General features: G+C 37.1%; 1 protein-coding gene across 9 annotated transcripts in view; it reads left to right on the top strand.

Annotated features, from left to right (window-relative positions):
- The window catches only part of CNKSR2 (connector enhancer of kinase suppressor of Ras 2), a 271,251-nt gene that overhangs the window by 218,456 nt on the left and 36,712 nt on the right, over window positions 1-16,083 (top strand). For 8 of the 9 annotated variants that reach the window (XM_043895762.1, XM_043895760.1, XM_043895759.1 and 5 more), the window contains 2 exons: window positions 1,799-1,899; window positions 4,421-4,970. In XM_043895762.1, coding sequence (XP_043751697.1) covers window positions 1,799-1,899; window positions 4,421-4,970 — 651 coding nt within the window. Of the gene's footprint in view, window positions 1-1,798; window positions 1,900-4,420; window positions 4,971-7,021; window positions 7,060-16,083 lie in introns of those variants that run through there. The other variant, XM_043895765.1, reaches the window with a different exon arrangement.

Below are 16,083 nucleotides of genomic sequence, written 5' to 3'. Positions count from 1 at the left end.
TGCTACAAGAAAAAAAATTAAGGGCTAAGAAGATGGGAACACCAGGCCTTTATTTCCTGTGTGATCTGGGACAGACTGTCCTAGTGTGCTACCTGCAAATCCACCAGTATTAGGAATCCTAATATTTTTTAGTGCTTTCAAGGTGTAAGGCACTTAAATATGTGCTACCTTACTACCCCACTCATACAACTCTGAAAGGTGGTGTTTATTAGCTCTGTTTTATGGATAACAAAACAGACTCAGAGAGATTAAGTCACCATCACAAGAGCACAGAAATGGCAGTTGGTACAGCCAAACATTGAAGCTGCATCTGCACAAGTGTATAGTCCATGCTTTTCCCACTAGCGTTTACTGGGTCCGTTTCTGGGCAACTACATCAATTCATATTCGGGAGGAGACTTAGTATGCTTCCCATCACCAGTGTGACCCAATGTAAAAACCAGATATCAAATTTAGGTTAACTAGTCTTTGCTTTTCTTTTACTCAAAGGAGATAATTAAAGCAGGAATAAGATTTTCAGAGACTTTGTCTCCATTGCTAAAGAATTTTTACTAGCAGGGAGGACAGCGGCTTGAAAAATCATGAATATATGTCACATTAAACTCTCTCTTTAATATGTCACATTAAACTAAGTCATACGAAAAAGTCCTTAACCCTTCAAGGTTTAGAACAAGACAATTTCTTAGTTCAAACCCCAGTTTTACTACTTTCTATTTGGCATATAACAAGTCCTCAGTAAATGTTAATTGTACTTATTAATCAGCACCACAAGGAAAATGTATGAAAATATTACAGTATGGGAATTCCTAGATGGAAAAAGGTACCTATAAAAATATGTGCCATGATTTTTCACCTACATCTAAGCCTTCTAGTGGTTCTTTTGTGGTGGAGCTTTTCATAAGAATAAGGAACCTTTTGTTTGGCTGCCTTTTATCATTTGAAATTCATATGGATGATACTTCTAGATTTTTCCTTGTAAACACAAAAAATTAACCCAGCAGTTCTAGGGTGGTTGAAATATTGGTAGAACAGATCTGATGATTGGCCTTTGTGCTGTATTTTACTCGACTAATGTACCTCAGTTTTTCCTCTTCCCTCTTGCCTGAGGTCTGCCAAGACATTTTGTCTAGCGGCTTACATTTTCTACCCTTTTAAGTAGTTCTAGAAGTTTGGAGCTTACAGCCCACATCAGCAGATTTGCCCTTTTGCGTTTGGCAAGAATCAAGGTTTGCCATGTGTTTCCAAGTAGAGGTGGGAGTATGGTGTTATAGAGACTCGTGTCAGCATGACTCTGGAAACAGCGATTGTTAGATAACCAGTGAACTGAAGCCAGAGAAGAGAATTGAGAACATTATTTTGGGAGCTGTTTATATCTGTAGAAATCTCCAGCAATGTATGCATTTCTTCTTTGAGTGTTCATCTTTAAGATAAAATGGTACACCTTTAAGAAACATCATGTAACATAATTCATTCTTTGAAGTTTCAAGTAGTTTGGTCTGGATTATACCCTAAAGGTGATTTGACTTATGCATTGTCTTTTTCGTAACTCCTTAAAACTGCAGCTCTGTGTAATTGCTTGCTTTAAAGGGAGGTGGGAACTGGGTGATTGTACTCTTTCTTTCTCCTCAAATCCCAACTGAAACTAAAAGTTGGTGGACCTGGAGTAGCCAGTGCTGGGGAGCAGTGTGTAGAAGTGGAATTTAAACTTCCTTTTGTTAGCTGGTAGCTGCGTGTTACTGAAAATATGGCTAGACGCTTTTAATGGAATATTGATGTATCCATATGTGTGAATTTTCAGATTACTGGAGTGAGAGTGACAAGGAAGAAGCAGATACTCCATCAACACCTAAACAGGACAGCCCCCCACCCCCCTACGATACATACCCACGGCCTCCCTCTGTAAGTTGCTAATAGTAATGTACTCAATATAGTATTGGATTCTTTGATCTGAAACATCCTTTTTTTATGTTGAAAAACATTGTGTGGTGAATTACTTGTCAGACCTTGGGTTTTTCAGGGGAAGAGAAAACAGGGAGCCTAAAAGCAATAAGGGAGAAACTTTAAGTATACAAAGAATATTTAATCAGGAGAAGCAGTCACCACAGATTCCACACTTATAAATATCTTACCAGTTTTATTAAGAAAACATACCATTTGTGTCAGAGTAGCCTTCATGAAATATCAACAAAAAAAAGTTTTTGTGGAAAAAGATATGTAAATTGACCTTATCTGTTCTACAGTAACAAAGTTCATTCCTATGTTCTTTAGAAACAATAGTAACAATTGATATTATATCCGTATTGAACATGTTTTGGTAGGTAGCTTTTCAGATAGCTATGGGATCTGGGTTAATGTCTATGTGTTTATGTGGTACCCTTCTTAAGACTTCTTAAACTTGTGTAAATCATTCTGTGTATAGACTGTACCTTGATTTTTATAACTGTCCCTGATTGTTTTATGCTCATCAGAATTATTGAAAGAGTCTCAATACTGTCCCATGTTAAATACTGTACATTGCATGGTCACAGTACGTAAGAGTCCATTCTGCCTATCTTGGGACTGAGTCTTCCACATAGGAAATGGAAACTGGATTTAGGTGACAATAGCAGCCAACTTAATTCTACTTCTGTGTTACTCCAGGGGATTTTTAACAAGAAAGGTGCTATGCAAGAGGTTGATATAATTCGAGGCCACTTCTCAACCTTGGCTATGCATAAGGATCATCTCTGGAATGTTTTAGAAATGCAGATACTCAGGCCTAATCCAGAGATACTCAATCAATCAGCATATTTGGGACTGCAAACAGCTCACTGGACTGGACTATGAACTTTTTGAGAACAGGGACTCCATTCTATTCATCTATTCATCCCCGTGGCCTAGCACAGCACTGGTACTTATTTATTCGGTGCTCAGTGAATATTTCTGAAATAAATAAATGGAATAAATGGATAAATATTTTGGCTAATGACTGAAAGGGAAGTCACATTTTTAATTGAAATGTTTGATGATAGTGTCCCTTACCTAAGGGAAAAAGAAGAAAAGTAGAAAAAATGCAGAGTTGTATACACGTGTCCGTATACACATTTCCTTAATAAATGCTGCAGTGCAACAGAATGCCAGGATGAACTAAACAAATGAAATAATGAAGTCAGTAACAAGATACAGTTTGTATCATATTTTCCCTCTTTCCCTAAAAAGTCAGGATCTGAATATTCTTTTAAAATATCTGTAGGGACTTCCCTGGTGGTCCAGTGGTTAAAACTCCACACTTCCAATGTAGGAGGCATGGGTTCCATCCCTGCTCGGGGAACTAAGATCCTACATGCTGCATGGCACAGCCAAAAGATAAAAATAAATAAACCTTTAAACATAAAATATTTGTAAACATGAAAGAAAGGGAAACTGCTTGACCAAACTGTTCTTTAATGATAGCAACTTGTGAATTTCAAGAAGGAAACTACCCACATTGTTACTAACACGTGGGAGGATAAACTGCCCACAGAAGATACCACTGAACTCCTTTACCCAAAGGGGTAGATGTACTTTCACCTTAGTCAGGCTTTTCCTGGCCACAACTTCAGCCTCAGTCGTAATGACCACATTGAACACCCCTGGCTCCGCCTGCCAGGAAGGGCCTGGGCTGGTCTGTTAGCCTGCAGAAGTGGAGTCCGGCTTCTCCCAGTAGGGCGCCTGCAGGCCTTTTACAGCTTCACTTGGCGCCAGTCCTTCTTGATTGTGCTTTGTGTTCTGACATAGGTTCCCAAGCTTTAAATTCCACTGGTAAAAACATCCCACTTCTCTTTTGTGTTTATGTACTCTGAAGGCTGTGCTCAAGGCAGATGCTAATCCCCATCAGGGTGTAATCTTATCCTTTCTACATTTTAACTCTCTAGAGTGTGCCACAGAACTGACAAGACCATAAGAAAACTTTTCCTTGGCTCCATAGGAGCAGACCGTCACCTTTGAAGAAGAGGAAGGGTTGTGTCTCATTAGAGAGAAGCACCTTATTTTTACGTCCAAAAGCTGTTCTTGCTCTCATCCCCAAACTCTCTAAAATCTGGAAATATGAATTTGGCAACAATTCTTCAGGATCTTTAACACATAGAGATTTTAAAACTTGGGGTTTGTTTTTTAGTTGCTGAATATTTCTTACATAGGCACTCACATTCCCTTATACTTTGATTGTGGTGAAACTTTGCACTAATATGTCACATTTTACACGAGAGCCCAGCATAGCTGTATTTCAATACATCCATGTCTCAGTCTGAAAATTTCAGCTAGGGCCTACCTTTGAAATACGTGAAAAGGTGAGTAGTCATTCACTCAGAGTAAATAATGCCTGCTGGGAATCAAAGGTGTTCCTTGGTGATAAGAGTGGTCTGTTACTTCTGGGAGACTGATCAGAGTCTCCTTTCCACAGATGAGCTGTGCCAGTCCTTATGTGGAAGCGAAACACAGCCGGCTGTCCTCCACAGAGACCTCCCAGTCGCAATCCTCCCATGAGGAGTTTCGCCAGGAAGTGACTGGGAGCAGTGTGGTGTCCCCCATTCGCAAGACAGCCAGTCAGCGGCGCTCCTGGCAGGATTTAATCGAGACGCCCCTGACAAGCTCAGGATTACACTATCTTCAGACTCTGCCTCTGGAGGACTCTGTCTTCTCTGACTCGGCGGCCATCTCCCCCGAGCACAGGCGGCAGTCCACCCTGCCGACGCAGAAGTGCCACCTTCAGGATCACTATGGGCCGTACCCCTTAGCTGAGAGCGAGCGGATGCAAGTGTTAAATGGAAACGGGGGCAAGCCTCGAAGTTTCACTCTGCCACGAGATAGCGGGTTCAACCACTGCTGTCTGAATGCGCCGGTTAGTGCCTGTGACCCGCAGGATGACGTGCAGCCCACAGAGGTGGAGGAAGAGGAGGAGGAGGAGGAGGAGGAGGAAGGGGAGGCAGCAGGGGAAAACATAGGAGACAAAAGTAAGTATGTCGATGGAGATTCTTAGCCTGTACACACAGATTCCTAACCTTTTCAAACTTCTTATTTTAAGAAAACAGAATTTTGTTTCCCCTTTTTCTTAAAATAACGGTCTTGCTGCATAGGAAGTTAGGTATCCCTTGGTGTCCTACCTTCAGAACTTGAATAACTTGGGGGGGGGAAAGATGAGTAGTGAAGCCTATATCTCAGGACACTCACAGCTAGAAGAAATAATTTATTTTCTCCAGTTACGCATTTGCCTTTTAAGGTTGATGGCATTCGTTCTTCTTCCTCCTCTTACCTACTTACTTTCTTCTCACTCACACGCATCATCCCTTTGGTCCACAGCTGTTGCCCTCTGAGTTTGGGTTAAGAAGCTATAAATGCTTCAAGCAGGTGTTAGCAGGACCTTGGTTGAATAAGTAGTAAATACACAAAAAATACACACACTCATACATATACATACATACATATGTAACTTCCCTTTTCACTATTAGAAGACTGAAAGGAAAAATCCAAAAGAATTGTTTGAAGCAGAAATTTTACATAGCATTTCTGTCAACTCCAAACAGCAGAATCTGTTTCTAGAAACCAATTTGCCAAAAGCATCCATGTACTTGCCTGGTATGTATGTTGATTGCAAAGCTCAATGTATGTGAATCAACTCCTGAGAGAGAGAAGTCATTTAAGCAACCCTCTATCTTATTGGCATTAAAAATTCCACAACCCAGGTTCAGTCCCTGGTCTGGGAAATGAGATCCTACAAGCCGCCTTATGTGCCCCCCCTCAAAAAAAAAGTAGGTAAATAAATTAATATGTTTACTAGTTACCAAGACTTGAATGTAAAATACCGAAGAAATAGTATAAAATCTCTTTATTCAAAATGAAATATTAAATAAATAAATAAATGAAATATGGGCCAGTTAGTGCAGATGACCCAAGCCAGTGTTGATGAAACCAGTTACTGTTTTAGTCCCATGAGGGCATTAGACTTCTCTTTTTAAAGGATACCAACAGGCTGTGTCCTTCAGCCCATTTCATGACATATATGAGACTTCGATTAAAGGATATATTAGTGTAAGATCATCACAACTGAAAAAACAACTCAAAGCTCACAGGTTACCAACAGGTCAGGAACCTCATATCAATTTCAAGTTTGGCTTATTTAAAGTGAGGGTTACTTTGGAGATTATTGACAAGAAAATTTAGTGGACCTCTTCTACTATCAAAATATGAGTTGCTTACAATAAAATTCACATGTTAAAGCAGTTTCCATATAAAGTATGTTGTAGTCATAATCTCCATGAGGACCATTATAAAAGGTATACTGTTGGTTCAGGAAAGTTGATTACCTGCCAAGCTCTCATAATGACATTCACATCTATTAGAAATTATAGAAGAGTCTTGTGGAAGAAAGATCTAGAAACCGTGTTAGGCCTCTGTAGGAGTGCTGGCAAGCACGATCATACATTTTTAATGTTAGGATGATTAATGAGTTATTTTCTAAAACTTAACTAAAGATAAGTTAGAAACCTCATTTTGACTATTGTCCAGGTACTACATAACTGCTGCAACTAAGTATGGGAGGTTTATTCAGTATTTTAAAAATCATTAGGGAAAATACTTCATCTCTGCCATTTTCAAATAAATTGTGTTGAAATTAGGCACAGCCCTCTGAAATAGAGAATCCTGTTCACAACACATTCCTTCATTGCCATACGTAGAAGTCTTTGAAGCTGTCTTTTTCTGTTAAGCTAGATACTTAGCACTTGCTCCTGGTCATTGCGTAGGGAGTACTAGATTGGAGAATATGTGTCCTAGGACCTGAAAGGCAAAGCTAGGCCTTTGCTTGCCCTTCCTTCAGGCTCCACTAGGCTACAGAGCATCTCTAGTTAGATGATGTTGGATTATTTTTTCTATTGTCAGTTTTTTGCTGTTTTGTTGATTAAATGTATTTTTAGCAATACAGATGCACTCCAAGTGGATGGGTTTTTTCTTCAGGTTCCCAAGTGGGTCAAGTAGGCAGTTACTCAGTACTTTCCATCTTTTTCAGCAGGCTTTCTCTTTGTGGAATGATTGCAATAAGGGAGAACAGCCCTAGGAAATGTGTAGGTAAACTTGGTATTGCGTATGTTGCCTTTACAGTTTAATATGGTGGAGCAGCTTGGGCTATTGCATTCAGGTCTGTTTCACCAAAGGTGGCCGTGCACTGTCTTGCAAAGCCCCATCTATTTCTGGGTATTTTTCTGTAAATCTTGCCACTTGATGTCTCAGTGTCCTTTAAACCATTCTCATCAGGGCAGTATGCTTCATGCTTGCCTAGAAGATTAATGATGGTTTTTCTGCATTACTGTTTCTAATATTGAGAAGCGTACGATTTGATGAACACTTCATTTGGGAAACATCAGCTATAAACAATCAGTGTTTTCAAAAGAATCTTTAATGTCTAGTTAAAGGGAGTGTCTTATTCATGACTGCTCTAAGTTGGCCATTAGGAATAAGTATTTTGGGCTGCTTATTCAAATCAGGCTGCTTGGTGTTATGTCAACAGAGTCAAAATTATACACGGGAAAGAAGCTGTGGCCATCCCATCAGCCTCAGACTTCTAGCCCTCCACACGGAGCGCTCACGATGCTACCACTCGGGCCAGCAGGCTACCGTGCTTGTTAGAATCAAAGGCTAGCAGCAGTGTGTTACTAACTGTCCTGCTCAAGGCCAGCATGCGTTGTGACCTACTAAAGTGAATTTGCGCTAATGAAGTACAGACCTGCAGAGGAAGTAAGTTTCATGTCTCTAGCTTCAAACTTTTTTCTCAGTCTGCCAAGAAATTAAAAATAGGAAATATCAGGCAAGTGAACAGAAGGAGCCATGGGAGAAAATGTTAAAATACAGCCTATCTTCAGCTTTAAGGATTAAGAATTATGTCACCACAACCTAGATGGGTGGGATGAGGTGGGAAGTGGGAGGGAGGCGACATACATATACCTGTAGTTGATTCATGTTGATGTATGGCAGAAACCAACACAACACTGTAAAGGTACTATCCTTCAATTAAAAATAAATAAACTTTTACAAAAGAATTATGTCATCAACCAAACCCCTTTCATGATCTATATCATGTAGTGCTTATGAGTTTACAGAGCAATTTAAGAAGCAAGATATACCTACATCTGTTACCTGAATGGTTTTTTTCATTTTCTTTGTACATGTAGAATTTGGCCCTGCTTGGGAGGTGTAAATTTAGTCTCCTTTGGAGCATACTTCTTAGAGCATACTTCAATCTGTGTTCTCATGGTTGAACTACCTTTTGTCTTATTTTGAAATTCAGTTCTTTAACTGAGTCACACTGTGATTTTTCTCAGGTTGAACTCATTTTAGTCTAAATGGATGGTACTAAAAGTACACAGATGAGACCTGTCTTGTTTTCCTTTGACTGAAAAGTCAGCTTGCATATTAATTATCCTGACCTACTTCACTGGCATTTGGGAGAAGACAACTAATTTCCTATTATCCCAATTAGCACTTTGGAATCTTACTGAGGTGTAGGCCTTATAATACCTCAGTGAAATTAAGTTATAAATTATATCAGCCTATGCAGCTTTCAAGGAGTATTAATCATAAAGTTGTGAGACAAAATATAAAGATATAATATTCTTTATTCAGAAATCATCTGCCGTAACACTAAAATATGGTTTTGGTTAATACAGCTTAAGTCTGCTTCTAATAGCTCTCTTCCCCTTGCCATACTGTGTAGTTTAGTTTAGTTTAGTAGGTTTTTGAAAGCTTTATCCCTTAATCCTGCTGATTTCCCTCTTGGCAGTTAAAAGAGCACTCTTTATCAGCCATACATTTTTGGTGCCTCCAGGTACTCAATGAAGTTATAATGTGCTCTTTTTCATTGTCCTAGAGATAACCTATCAGCATTCATATTTACACATTTATTAGTTTATTTAGGAATCTAAAGCAAAACCTAGGGTTTTCTGTGTTTTTTTTTCTTAGCAGGGATGAGAGTTGTGATGGATAAAATGTTACCTACTAGCTACAATACCTATCAGGTTATCTAGCTAGGATATTTATTGATGCTTTCAAAATGAGATCTGCCAAGAAGTGTGCTTTAAAGTTGTTGTTGTTTTTTTTTCTAACAGCCATTGCACACCATCGGTAACTTAAGAGCTGTACAAAATGTGCAGCTCAGTGCCTTAATATCTTAAATAATCTAGGCAGAGAGGCTAGATAATGACTACTAATATCATGCAGAAGAAGATAGATTAATCCTCTTCAATCATTTTGAGAGTCCTGAAGTAATTTCCTGAAGAGTTTCTAAATGCTATGAATTTTATTTTTAAGAACATTCAGGTAAGAAGTATATGGACAAGGGGAAGATATTCTCAGAATAGGAAATTGTGTTAAAGGGAAAAAAAGGAGCAAGTTGAAAATAAAAACGTTGCAGTACGTTTTACTGGTTTATTTATTGTCAAGATAAATTATGCTCAAGCACAAAGAGTTTGGGAGAGCATAATCATCAATAATAAATTACAGTTCAGGTCTAAAGGGAATAGATGGAAAAGATATACAAGCAATGTGTAAAAAGACATGTACCAAAAAGTCAGAGAAAGAATAGTAGAGAACCTTAAAAATGTCACTTTTGTGAAGTTCAAGGGCACCATTCTTGGCTGGTTATGTAACACATAGATATTGAAAAAACAAAAACGGGACTTCCCTGGTGGTCCAGTGGTTAAGAATCTGCCTTCCAACACAGGGGAGGTGGGTTCGATCCCTAATCAGGGAACTAAGATCCCACATGCTCCAACGAAGATCTGACACAGCCATAAATAAATAAATATTAAAAACAAAAGAAAACTCTAGAAAGCAAAAGCAAATATTCTCTTAATACTGTACTATCTGATTTTGAAGAAAGACTATTAGGGAGACATAAACACTAAAGATTGGATATAAAGTATAATGTAGCTATGATTCTGGTATTAGTTATAGGTTGAATTTTTAATCACACCTCCCTCATTTTTTTGGTTTAAATAATGGGGGAAAGCTAATTATCTTAACTTACTGAAAGTTCAGAGATGGAGTTGTTCTGGAATAAATGTCATGGCACTGTAATGTCAAGATTCAGCTAACTTTTCTGTAGTGCCAACAACTCTGAGCATCACTTTTCTTAAGATAGCATCCAAAGATCAGACCCTATTCTTGGTACTTTTTGTAAAATCAAAACTTCCTAGATCCTTCCAGCAGACTTAGCCCTAGATTTCACTGGCCAAGATTGCATCACATGCCCCTGCCTAAATAGCAAGGGAAATGAAATGATTATGAGTTTAGACTAACCTTGATTTTTAAGATCGTAAAGAAAAGGAGTGTACCAAACTGTCTGTCATTACTATCTACTGATACATGAGCCTCTGTACTATTATGTGTATCATCAAATATATTTGTTCCAGTAGTGTTTCACCCTTTCAGTGTATATATACAAACACACACCCCAGATCTCATCACATCATTTGAAAGTCTTGACCGTAATAAAATGTTAAATATCAGAAAAAGGATGTATATTACATAAACCTTGAAAATATAACAAGTTAGATATGTAGTTGACCTTTGAAATAAATAAGCATGTTTTCCTATGAACACTGAGTGACCAAAGGCTAGAATACAGTCTCTGGAGACATTCCTCAGTTGCCATCTTTGCTTTGTCACTTTACCACTTCCAAGTGGTATGACTGATCAAGTTATTTAACACCTCTAGACCTCAATTGTTAGATGATGTGGTAACAGTTCCTACCTTTTGAGGTTATATGAGGATCGAATGAGGTAATGCCAGAAAGCACTTAGTTTCCATTTTTGACACACTGTAAGTCTATCCAATAAATGTTTTATAATTATGTAATTTATGTAGATTTCATGCAGATTTGGATTTAAGCAAAGAGGGCAATTACAATACTTAAATAGTGAATTAGTCCTGGCAAACCTCACTAAATAACATTTACCTGACTACATGACCTAACTTTGTTCAGTTCCAGCTATTGAGTTGAATCATATGAATTGCTGTTTTTGTAGGTCAAAATGATGAAGTATCAGCAATTTTGTATATTTCAACACAATATGTTAGCTGTGCTCTAGGAGCTAAAATAGAAATGTCCCTCATTTCACATTCTTATCAGTCACTCTTCCTTTCCTTTTTGACTTTGGACATTTGGGAACTCAAAAGAAACTTTGTATTCCAAATAGAAGTTACTTCATATATATTTGGGCTTTCCTGGTGACTCAGATGGAAAAGAATCTGCCTGCAATGCGGGAAGACCTGGGTTCGATCCCTGGGTCAGGAAGACCCCCTGGCGAAGGGAATGGCTACCCACTCCAGTAGGCTACATTCCACAAGGTCACAAAGGGTTGGACAACTGAGCACCACTTTCACACTTTCACTTTTTTTTTCATATATATTTACTGAAATATTTGTTTATAGATCTTGCCATTCAGGTTCAGATATTTTCCCCTAAGAGAGTTATACCCTAACAACCCAGTCTGACCCAGATGTCCCTTCCCTGCCCCCGCCACCACCATTTATCCTTGGTTGTGCTACCCAGTTTTATATTCTTCACAGTTTTATCAGTTTGAATATAATATCAAATACTGTTAGCTGATTTATTTTCCATCTCTACCCAACAGTGGATAAATTTCTAAAGAGAAGGGATTTTATTCTTGTCTTGTATACCCAGTGCCCAAAACAGTATATGGCCCATAGTAGGCCAGGCACTATTGGATAAATAAGTGAATGAATGAATAATTGTAACCCTTCTATCACTAATTCTTTCCCATTTTATTATATAGTAGTTAAAGCTAAATTTATTTTTTATTCATTGTGTGACAGAAAGTCATTACAAAATTCTTTATTTTGGGTATCTTGTAAAGGGAAGGGCGTACTGCATGTGTTCAGCCTACCTTCTTCATGCTGGGCACCACAAAGCTAGAATACTAATAACTAAAATTACTGCTCTTTCTATTGATATTATAGCTCATTTATAGTCACTTTCTCTATGTTGACATCCATCTTCTTCCTGTTTTACTCTCATTTCAAAGATGAAGGCCGCAAAAAGATGACATATTACATAAGCAATTTATTGTTAGAAACGAGATCTTTCAGCACCCATTGGTAGTTGATTTTTCTACCAAAATCTGCTGCCTCCCTCAGAAGTCACCCAACACCTAACTTCGTCTGATTCATTCGTAAAATGTGTTGAAATTGCAACTTGTACTTTAGCAAATAGCCAATAGCCTGCATCAGCCAGGAAAATATTCTCAGAAGTTTCATACTAAGTAATGAAGCCAGATTCAATTGGCTAAAGAATGAATTCTAGATGCTGCAGTCATAGCAGCAGAAGATGTGGACAGAGAAGAGTTAAAGCTCACATACAAGAATGACAACCCGTCACCTGTATTCCAAAGACTAGTTATGATTTACAGTTTGTTTTCCCAAGAAAGATGATGCAGTTCAGCCACACTGCTAGTTGTTACTATTTTCACACACCAAAAGGCAATCCCCTTTCTTCAGATTAGTGGTAGCATATAGTCAGTTTCTCAGTAGAATTTGTTCTAGCTTATTTTATGAGAAGCTGTTCTAAGTTTAAACTCCTTTTATCTGGGTCGCCCTTGCCAAAGCTGAAGGTCACAAATGCTCCTTTTTTCCCCCTCTGTATATGAAGTCTACCTCCTATGGTTACCAACTATTGGAAGATAAAGATTAAGACCTAATAGGGATACACTATAAAACATGCATTGGAAGTTTTTAAACTTTCCTGCATGTTTTTCTTTTATTGTTTTCTTGAAAAGTAGTAACTTACTTGTTGCTAGATAAATAAACAAATTAAAATATAATGATAAATGTATCATTATGACACAAATGTATCAAATGATAAATGGTAAAGTAAAAAGCAACCCTCTCTCCTTACTCTCCAGAGGTAACTTCTTTAAAAGTTAAAGCTTTAAAAATTCTTGTATGAATTTGTTTTTCTCATATATCTTTTTCCTGTAACTCAGTGTGAGTAGGGAGGGATGATATGGTTTAATTGGTTTCAAGTTAGTGTATTTCCTCAGAAATTTTTTTTGATGTGATCTTAGTTTGTAATATAAACAGTAGTCTTATGTAATTACTTACATACCACCTCACAACCCAGCCACAATCCCAGCATGTATCACCCTAGAAAATGCAGCAGTTACCTATTGACTATTTCAAAAATGATGGAAGGAGCTGGAAGAAATGACAATGGCTGTACATTCATGCTTATGCCTCACACACACACACTCAGAGTGGTGTGTCACTCCTTGCCTACCTGCCCAGTGCCTTAATGCTGTATGACTTTTTCCCACCCTTCTTTACAGGGGTCTTCCCGTAATGTCAGCTTATCCCAAATATCTGTGATGAAAACAGCTAAGCCAGAGCCAAGTAGCTAATACATAGCAAGTCTAGCCTTCAAAGCCAGAACTCAGAGATGGACTTCAGAACCACTGTGTCTGGTGGTCAGTTTTCTCACCTGTGACTTTGGCTTTAACCTTTTTACTAAACCATCTCCCTTACTTCTTTTTCCCAGTGTTCTCACAAATTCCCTCCTTCTGGCCTCTCAAACTTTCTTATGTTTAGTCATATGCACTTTAGCCCTAATAGTTGGTCCTAATAGCTCGATCTTTTACACTCTGAAATTTTATCTTTAATGTGAAAATACTCACTAATATGACATTCAATAAGGGAAAAATTACCTATCATTATATATCTTAAATGCAAAAGTGGCAATTGGTCATTAAAAATATATTAATATTTAAACCTCATCCTTGAGAAGTGTAGAAGGTTATTGTCTCTGCTATGTAATTTGACAATTTCATATATATTTGTTTCTATTACAACCACAAAATTTGCCAATAAGATCAATTTTCTAGGTTATCTCACAGAAATTATAGAATGTTTGAAAATAAGAGTGATAGTTATTAAGATTCATTTCATAGACATAAATTCTTTAACATTCTTAATCTCAGATTCCCTAATATTTCAATATCTAAATTCAGCCTACTAAAATGTACTAAACCTCTGTATTGTATTTTTGCTTTGCTGTATCAATATATAGTCTATTTAGTTCTAAGTATATATTTATTCATTCATTCAACAAACATTTACTGTTTGTTTATTACAAGCCAGGCACTATGTTAAGCATATATCTAACTCTTTTGCAAGTCTACTTACAACAAAAGTTTGTAAATTATTTTTGAAAAAGAAGAAAAATCTTTCTGATAGCATGAAACAGAGCAAATAATTCAAAGTATTCAGCCTCCTTGTTACACTGTGCCAATAATTACCCTAATAACCAATTGATAATATAAAAATGATCCTTTGAGAGAGACTGCAAGGTATTCTTTGTTCATTTTAAGGTACTTATCACTTATGCAAAATTTATAAAGCTGGTTAGGGTCAAATAAGATCACTCTTAAGCTATTTCTCATTTGGCTCATTCCTTAAATATTATGGTTGGGGAAAATACTTCTTGGTTACTCAGATATGCTGATTAACTGAAACCAGATGTCTAGAACTTCTCATTGATTTCTATAAAATTAGGAATTTTTTCTCAATCAAAGAAATATTAATCTATGGTCAGTATGATATATAGGCCATGATACTACACTAACATCATACTATACTGACCACAAGGTAAATATTACTTTGATGATTGAGAAGATGGCTTCCCAATTTTATAGTACAACTAATATGGAATTTGATCACCAGAAAAGCCTACTATTGACAGAGTACCAAATACAGAAAATTATACTATATTTTGAATGTCCATTTTAGGGAAATTTGAACCTTTTTAAACAGAATTTTTCTCTTTCTTCCACCTTTATAACCCCATATCTTCCATGATTTTGAATCTGGTATATTTATTGTGCTTTTTCTCTTCTGATAAATGATCTGTAGGCTTTATTGACTTAATACCTAAGATCTATTCATTTAAGACCAGAATTTTCTCATCCATGACATTATTGCTTCCTTTCTTTTAATATTTTTCTTAAATTGTTGTTGTTGTTGCCCTAATTTTGAGTCTATTCTATAACCTTATGAAATGGGTATTTTAAAGCACTCACTTTAGGATTCTTGGTGAGAGAAAATAGCCCATAACTTCAGCACCGCTAAACTTAAACTTTACCTTTTTTCCTCTAGCATTTCTGCTGTTTTCTCCTTGTTCTTTAACAATGTCAACAGACAGGGGTTTTCATGCCTTTTCTATAAAGAACAGGGAGGAGGGACAGCTTGGAATCTGTGTGGCTTCAACACAACCCACTGCCAACTCTGACAGTAAGCCCCACCCCTCACTTTGTATTCTATTCTCTGATACCCTATGTGGTTGCTGGGCAGCCATCTCTTGATTTAGCATCCTGGATTCTAAGATTCATGATCATCTTTTATTAACCTAATTAGAAGGATTGTGCCTCAGCACTGGAGGTTGAAAAGATATTTACAATTACAAAAATAATTCTGTACAAATGTTGAATATCTTTGCTGAATAATTAAGTGAAAAGTTAGCTATAACTTTGAAATCTTCTTTAGTTAAGTAACACTTTTTTTTTTTAATTTGTGTTGCTGTAAAGTGTCTCTCTGGTAAATACTATAGAACCCATTTTAAATGTTTTATATTAAGGTAAGGAATTCATTTAATAATAGATAAGTTGTTTTTTATTGGAGGAGGCATATAACAAGTGCCATGCTGTATGTAAATATGCATAATAATTAGCTATCTCACCATAGAAATTAGAGTTTTAAATATCCATTCTCCCACCCAATATGGAAATATCTTTATACACTTGATGAATTTCATTGAGTCTCTGCTTGAATATTTTAGGGACTTAGAGCTTACTGCCCCCAAAGACAGGGCATTCCATGTTGGACAGCTATAGTTTAAAAGGTCTTCCTGGTAGTGATATAAAAGCTGACTTCTTATAAATTTCTACTCATTGTGGGTCTTGACATTGAAAATCAGAAAAATACTGAAAGGCTGACATGTTGAAGACAGATGAATGATCTTTAAGATTCCAGAGAACATAATAGATGCACGGAGGGTGATTTTAGAT

Source organism: Cervus elaphus, chromosome X, assembly GCF_910594005.1.
Source record: "Cervus elaphus chromosome X, mCerEla1.1, whole genome shotgun sequence".
Classification (NCBI taxonomy): domain Eukaryota; kingdom Metazoa; phylum Chordata; class Mammalia; order Artiodactyla; family Cervidae; genus Cervus; species Cervus elaphus.
The sequence above is the reverse complement of the archived record's forward strand: the minus strand, read 5'-3'. Positions and strand labels throughout refer to the sequence as shown.